General features: G+C 35.7%; 1 protein-coding gene across 2 annotated transcripts; it reads right to left on the bottom strand.

The window, feature by feature from the left end:
* Positions 1–1,180: 1,180 nt before the first annotated feature.
* On the bottom strand, positions 1,181–8,067 carry LOC107800764 (protein PEROXIN-4). Of its 2 annotated transcripts, XM_075239471.1 has the most exons (6): positions 7,924–8,067; positions 6,767–6,823; positions 3,671–3,790; positions 3,396–3,524; positions 2,253–2,382; positions 1,181–1,582 (listed from the first exon to the last, which is right to left on the bottom strand). In XM_075239471.1, exons 2-6 carry the CDS (start codon positions 6,770–6,772, stop codon positions 1,494–1,496), a joined length of 474 nt encoding a protein of 157 aa, XP_075095572.1. In that variant the 5' UTR covers positions 6,773–6,823; positions 7,924–8,067; the 3' UTR covers positions 1,181–1,493. The 2 variants fall into 2 exon arrangements, with proteins under 2 accessions (XP_075095572.1, XP_075095571.1); XM_075239470.1 differs by lacking the exons at positions 6,767–6,823; positions 7,924–8,067 and having other exon boundaries at positions 3,671–3,817.
* Between the last annotated feature and the right edge of the window lie 291 nt (positions 8,068–8,358).

The raw sequence follows: 8,358 nt of genomic DNA, 5'->3' as shown, positions 1-8,358 counted from the left end.
AAAGATATGAAAAAATAATAACTTTTTGTATATTTGGATTACTTATATTTCAAATGCTTGTAGAATATGCGTATTGAAATTCATAACTTAACCATTTTATTAGACTTAGATATACGTTATTTAAAATTAATATGGGATACACGTGCAACGTACGTACGTGTCTAAAAATTTATTTGATTTTTATGATGAACTAGCCATTAAGAGAGATTCTCTCTTGTTGTTTCTAAAGAATGAACTTAAATAAATTATTATTTTTTATTGTGTGAATAAGAAGTGATTCAATCTTATATTTGCCAACTTGAATAGGTGTGAGCGTGGGGCAAATGCCCTATCTACCCTTTGATGTAAAGAATAGAATGCTTTTATAAAATAGTCTAATCTCGCTACAATCGAGTTAGCACTAACTTGCTAATATACACGTATTTTTGTTCCACTTTTATCTTGCATTATTTTAATTTAATTACACATCAATTATGTTAGTAATTCCACGTTTAATACCAGAAACAAAAAAAACATTGCATCAGTCCCAAAAGGAATATTGTACATACAGCATTCACTTTTAATTGTCCATTTTGAACTTTTCACGTCCTTTACGAAACAATAAATAAAATATATATTTTACAATTTTGCCCCTAATAATGATAGCAAATGAAATATGTATTTTATAATTTTACGAATAACAATAATAGTATTTCCAAAAGTTTTGGGGAATAAATAGTTAATGATAAGGGTAAAACAAGAAAAAAAGATTGTCTATCGTTTGATTTAGTATAGTGGACAAGTAAAAGTGAAAATATATTTTTAGTATAGTGGACAAGTAGAAGTGAACGGATGAAGTAATAAAATTGGAACAACACAGAAAAAGTAGCGTGCCCCCTACCCCAAGGATGACAAGTACAACAACAACCCAATATAATTCCATTAGTGGGATCTGAAAAGGGTAGTGTGTACGCAAACCTTACCCCTACCTTGAGGTAAAGAGACTGTTTCCAATAGACACTCGGTTCCCTCCCTCCAAGAACTCCCGACCTTGCTCTTGGAGTGACTCGAACTCACAACCTCCTGATTGGAAGTGAAGGGTGCTTATTGGTTGAAAGTGGAGGGTGCTTACCACTAAAGCAACCCACTCTTTTTGAGGATGACAAATACAAATCGAGAAAAGGCCCAAATAACAAAAAAAAAAATCACAAGCACAAGACATTGTCATCCTGAGGTAGTATCAATGTGGAACATAGTGTTACAACAACGAACAATCTAAATCAGCTATCCAAGCATTCTTTCTGAAAGGTGCAAAAATCAAGATGATTTAAACATATTCCACTTGCTAAAGGTGCACAAGAAACCTGCTAGAGTGATGAGTAGTTGTTACCAGAAATCGCTGCGAAAAAACAAAAAATTAATACACAATAGTTCATGCACAGTAGTTAGAAAACACTAAACAGATGCGCAATGATTCAACTTTTGTTAATGCCATTATTACAAGCTCGTCGTTTTCAACCCTTCTTGGGCATTGCTGCAAGTCTAGTGTACATCCTTGCCATCGACTGATATCCTCTGATATCACCAGACCGAAGAAGATTGCCTGTGTACATAGTAGGCAGAGAAAATTAGCATCAAGAAATAATCTAATTAGAGAAATTGAAAGGGGAGAAAGGCGCGCAAAAGTTGTGCGGAGAGAAGCACTGTCATCTACCTAAAATCTGAAGAAAATTATAATTGGGGACAAGTTGGTATATGGTTCGATATGCAATTATAATTTTCTTCAGATTCTAGGTAGATGACAGTGCTCCCCCCCCCCCCCTCCCCCTTCTTTCATCCATCTGTTTTCTTTGTTGCCGCTGTAGCATCAAACTGTTTCTTTCACTTTCTTCCGGTGTTTTTAAAATCAAAAAGTGCAAAAGAGCAACAAGGTCCATGACAGTTGAAGCCAAAGGTGTGTAATCAAGTGCACGCTTCTTTGAAATGAAGTGGAAAATTTAGGTAAAAGTCAAAAATACCAAACATAATAACTTTAGTAATATAATAATAATTTTTTGTTTAAAAACAACTATATCTCATTATCCAATATACAGTCTATTGATATTAATCAACTCCTCAAACTTGAGATTCAAAGAACTGATTGCTTCTCATTGGGATCACTCTGTGCGTTATTGTTTGAAGCATGCATTTCTCTAAAGTGCATTCACCAAATGGAATCAAAGGGATTCTAAGAGATGCATTTGCAATCACCAAATCAAGGCATCGCATAGTACCTGAGTCACAGTTTAGTGGACTATCAGCTTCGGGGTGAGCCATCAAAGCAATTATAGCTCGACAAACAGACTGGAGTGTCCATGCTGGGCTCCATGCATTCTTCAAAATATCAAGGCAAATCTCTCCAGTCTGAGCAAAAACAAAAGAAAAGAATTTTCGTAAGTTAGTAAGAACCAACTGTACAACAACTTTAATAAATTCTTAAACATTGCAAAGGACACAAAGACAAGCACACGTGTGTCAAATATTATTTCAGCTTTTTAATTTTAGTTGAGAGATCTTTCTCAGTCCATCTAGAAATGCATGATTTGGTTCTCTCATTCCAGGAAAATAACAAAACTACACATTGCAGCACCAGATAACCACAATATTTCCAAACAAGGGATTAGCCTCTACAGATACAAGTACAAAACTAGGAACGGCCTAAATGAATCTGCAAGAGGCACTCCGCTATAATTCCACACCATTGTTAATGGCATAGGTACATGACTTTTAGCATAAAGAACGTGCTTCTTACATTCAGTACTATAATTGCATATAATAATGTAACTAAAGCAATTAAAAACCAATAGTGAACAGCTAATCTCAAACTCGGTTTATTGGCAAAGTATAGCAGATCCAAGCCGATAAATCAGGAAGGTTGCAGTAGGTTGACGTTCAGCATAAAAATAATATAAGTACGATGAATCCACTAAATACTTGGCTAGGATATAGCCAAATGGATATAAACAACCCAGATAGCCGATCCAACTAGTTTGAAGTTAGGGCATATTGGTTGGTTGGTTGACAGTGAAATATTACACAATATAATGGCCAAATCAATCGGAATCCTAAGTTAAAATTTAGGTCTCGTTGAAGCATGGGGGCGAGGGGAAAACGGCATTTTTAATGAATTTTGCTCCATGCGTTTTTCTACATTTTAATGTTAGCGTTTTGGAAAAATCAGCTCGCAGCATCTTTATCACACCAGCAGCATTTACAAAATTTTGCTTTTTCGAAGGACAAAGTGCCATAAAACAAAGTCAAAACAGGAAACATGTAGCAAATTCCACTTGTGTCTTTGCTGCAGTTCAGGATATCAGACTCCCAGCAAGTTTATTCTCAGCAGAAACCAAATAGCACTAAAAAGGTTAAAAGGATACCTTAAAATGCACGTTTGGGTGAAATATTTTGGTCAGGAACCGCACTTGAGGAGGTTGCAAAGGATACTGCTCCGGAACTGAGAAGGCAAGCTGGAAAACTCCGCCATCATAAGGAGTTTCAGATGGCCCCTGTGCACAACATGATAGAGCCAGAATCATTAATAAAAAGCTTTTGTCCCCCCCTCCCCTTTTTTTTGGGGGGGGGGGTGGGGGGGTTTGGTGGAAGAAATTAACCATGAAAAAAGAGGTTGATCATAATCAATTAAGGAGCATACTTTAATAAGAGCCGTCCATTTAAAGATATTAGAATCATCACAAACTAATTGAATATCTGGATCAGCAGATTTCTCTCTCTGTACTTCTTTGTACTCTTTGAAAAGCCTTGCCCTTGAAGCCTGCCGCAGCATATAATCCTTTAGTTTAAATTTTCAAAGGTATACAAAAGTAAAATATTGACCAAGATGCAGATAATTGTAGAGAGAAGAGACCAAATAATGCCTATGTTTTCTAATGTTATAGTTAATTAATGCTTTCTAATGTTATAGTTGTAAGCCACATTAATGTAATATGTAACTCATCTTGCTTGCACGGTTCTAGTTTGCAACAAGAACTATGATTGGTAAAAGTATGAACTGAATATATGTATTTAAAGCAAGCCACTTTAGTGGGAGCTTTAGTTCTCCAAACTAATTGTGCCAATCTCCAATTATACTATTTGCTGCACACCAAGTTCTCATAATACTCGTTTACTGTAAATGTAGATGGGACACTGTTATCTCATCCCCTACATTACTACCAACAGTGAATCACTTAATCCATTGATGGTGAACTGCTTTCTCCACCGTCCTGCTAACGGGTTCCATTACTAGTAAAAGCAGAAACCACCCACTTTGCGATTAACAAAACCCCACAGGCTCACCATTTAACAAAATAGAATATCTCACTGTTGTAGCACAAAATCTTAACCAGTTAAGCCATCTTCCCCTGAACCCCAATTGTTGAAGGGTGTTAAAAAGGAACTGCCAACTGATGTTGTCATATGCCTTTTCCACATCTAATTTACATATTATTCAAGCCACAAGTGACGAATTAGTTCTTTGCCTTCCTTTGAGGAAGACATTTTACTGCCCTAACACCAGTTTCCACCCCATTCTTTTCAGCATTTCAGCCAGAAAGATATTTTACTGCCCTAACACCAGTTTCCACCCCACCCTTTTCAGCATTTCAGCCAGAATTCTTACTATCATTTTGTAAACACTTCCAATAAGGCTAATGGGTCTGAAATCTTAAGTTCTATAGCACCTTTCCTCTTTGGAATGAAAGCTATAAAAGAAGCATTGCTTGCTTTCGATAATCGGCAGCTCTGATGGGAGTGATTTAGAGATCCCATTATGTGCTCCTCAATTACAAACTATGCTCTTTGGAAGAATGATATGATATATCTGTCCGGACCAAAAGCCTTGTCAGCGGCACACGGCTTTATGACTTCTAAAACTATCTCTTTCTCATAAGGCCTTTCAAGCCAATTTATTTCATCTTCATATATTAAGCTCTGAAAGTATTTAAGAAGTAATGTCTTAATCTCTTCAGTATCTTCTGTCCACACACCTTCTACCAGCCGTTTATTGATGGAATTACTTCTTTGTCTGAATTTGCTACTCTCTGAAGTATTTAGTATTTCTGTCGCCGTCCTTAATCACAAGCACCTTGAATTTTGTCGTCATGAAGTTTCTTCTTCCTTTGCTAATTTTTCCAGCTCCAATTAGCTCTCTTTTTTTCTATTTTTCTCATCCTGCATGAGCTGCCTATTGTCAGCAGCATGGTCAAAAACTGCGAGCTCCTCTAAAAAAGTTTGTTTTTTTCAAGTCTACGAAATTCTTCCCTGTTCCATCTCCTAACATCACCCTTCAGTATTGCATAAAACCTTCTACTTGCAGACACATATTCTCAAACTTAAAAGTAAGAATGTTTCTGCACCCACTCCCCACATTCTAGAACAATAGGCTTTTATGATCTAAGAAGACATTTGACATTATTGCAGCCTGCTTTATGACTTTGAATGTCTCGTCCCATTTGTAGAGATCATAAATCTGTCTAAAAGCGAGGCATAGGAACTTTTACCCCTCTTTCCGTAGTGTAAACACTTTAGGTAAGAATGTGGAATCCTAGAATCCACTCACAAAGTTTATAAATGATGGTCAAACTAATACTGTTTGAAACCTAATAAAATGGCTTTTAACAATTATGTGAGTTACATATTGGGGTGACTTCTTTTCTTTTTTTTATAACCATGGTGTCAGGGACTCAGGGCCAAGCTTGCGCACTCCTCGAATAATTCCACGGAAACCTGTTAGCTCCCACCAGCACAAATATCGGCTAATTCTATCCGCTTGGACAAATGGAAAGAGATTACTCTGTGTTTTTGCCTTTGCTGGGAGCTGGGATTTGGACCTGAGACATCATTGACCACTAGGCTACACCCTTGGGCCCCATATTGGGGTGACTTCTTAATCCTTATTTGATTCATGGCGTCCAAACCTACAATGATAATGTCCATGAACATTCCATCAAGACAAATTTCTTTGTTCACTAATTACCAATTCTCACAGTCCAAAAGTTACCTGATCACAATCCACTACTACATCTAGTCACTTCGCACTACAACTCCATGAAAGCTATCACAAACCATCGTTGTTGTCAAAGGCACACTTAAGCCCTGCAGCAAGGTGCAAAACATGTTGAGCACTTTACCTCACTTAGCAGGCACTACAATGTCGTCATCAAGGCTATAGGCATACTTTTCCTTTCCAATGAGCGTAATCCTAAAGGGGCGACACTAAACAATTCATATTTCACTTTATCGTAATTTATTTTCAATTTCTTTGTCCGTCCATATTTGTTATTCATGCTTATTATTTTTAATCTTAGATTACACATACATATTTCTATATTTTCTCCATTTGCTCCTTTTTTTAATAAAGCCCACACTTTATTTGTGTTTTGCACTTAAAGCCCAACAGACGTTAGAGATTTTTTGCGTTCTTCACCTTTGATAACATTGCAAACCATGTGCACCACAAAATTTTGCAAAAACTATCAATTTTTCCCACAATTAATTGCCAATTTACCAATGAAATGTAACACAAAATGATAAAAGTTGTGCTCTGAAGCATTGATGAAGAAACTTAAACACATAAACTAAACCCAAAATGAACCATTGGGTAATATCAAGATCGTCAAATAGGACGCATAAATTTACAGATCAAGCTAAGAAAAAATAGAAACAATTCAATTCTATAATTAGAAATGCGGTAATATTTTGTAATGTTTTGTCCTCAGAATAACAAAAATCGCTTTTAAAAGTTACGAACCTGCATCCTTTTTCACTCCTTTAGAATCAGAACAAGCACTTCACAGCTCAGAAGAACCTAAAATACAACAGTATATATAAAACAATTAGAACCTAGAGAATTCCCATAATAAAGCTGATGACAAGAAAGCTTGTTCACAAAGAATAATCCCAAAAGATTTCACCTTTGAATTCTTGGAAACAATACAGAAACCCCTAAAGAACTAAACTTGCTAGTAGAATTATAGTTCAATACTATATAACATATCAGATTGAAGATATAAAATACAACAGTACCCAAAAAATCCCAGATATAAGCAGTGTTATCAAAGGCGAAAAGCGCAAAAACGTTCTAAGGTCCGTTGGGGCTTTAAGCGCAAAGTGCAAATAAAGCGTGGGCTTTAATGAAAAAAGGCGCAACTGGAGAAAAAGTAAAAATATGTATATGTAGTCCAAAACTAATAATTATAAGCATGAATAACAAATATATGGACAAAGAAATTGAAAAAAATTACGATAAAGTGAAATATAAAATGTTTAATGTCGCATTTTCAGGATTACACTTGTTGGCAAGGAAAAGTATGCCTTAGAGCCTTCATGCGACACTAAAGCGCCCACAAAGCGAAGCGCTCAACATGTTTTGAGCCTCGCTTCAGGGCTTAAGCGCGCCTTTGACAACACTGGATATAAGCTGATAAAAGGGTAGGATAATTCACATAGAATACACCCAAAAAGGTTTCTCCTTTAAATTCTTAGAAAACAATCTAAAGAACTGGGTTTTGCAAGTAGAATTATAGTCCAATATACATATAAAGCTCAAGATAAAAAAATAAAATCAGTGAGAACCCAAAAATTCTCATAATAAGCTGATAAACGGGTAGGTTATATCACATTAAATAAGCCCAAAAGTTTTCACCTTTAAATCTCTTGAAAACAATACAAAAACTCAAGAACTAAACTTGCAACTAGAAATATACTTCAAACTAAGAAATGATATTGAATATTATGCTAAAAATCTTGCCTAACACTCAACAGTAACAGCACGAAAAAATCACTTAATAAAGCTGATTATTAAGGCCATTAAATTTTTGAAAATAATACAAAATCCCTCAAGAACTAAAATTGCAAGTAGAATTACAGTTGAATATGTAATTAAGATTCAAGCTTAGGAAATTTTACCTTAAATCAATTGATTCAATTTGATCTGAATCGGGAAAAAGGGGGTTTTATTTTGGGATTGGGAAATTTAAGAAATGATAAAAGGGGTCGTTTGGGTCTTCACCGTGGCAGTATATTGGATGAAAGATGTCCGCTTATGCCACATGAGGTTTAGAAATGTCAAAGTCAGTCCGCCAACTTTTTTATATTTATAGATTGACCACTTTATTATATGTCAAAGTCAGAAGAGATATAGTAAAATATTTTTGTTTTGCATAATAATTTATATGGAGTAATATAATCATTGAAGATTCACTGAGTTGTTCGGATACGGGTACGGGTGTCCGATACGGGTGCGGATCTAAAGGTCGGATCCTTCAAGATTTAAATTCTAAGATTCGAGGATACGGATCCTAGTACAGATACAGGTGCGGGAATACAACTAAAAATAATTCA

Source organism: Nicotiana tabacum, chromosome 19, assembly GCF_000715075.1.
Source record: "Nicotiana tabacum cultivar K326 chromosome 19, ASM71507v2, whole genome shotgun sequence".
NCBI classification, from domain to species: Eukaryota; Viridiplantae; Streptophyta; class Magnoliopsida; order Solanales; family Solanaceae; genus Nicotiana; species Nicotiana tabacum.
This window is presented reverse-complemented; position numbering and strand designations above follow the sequence as displayed.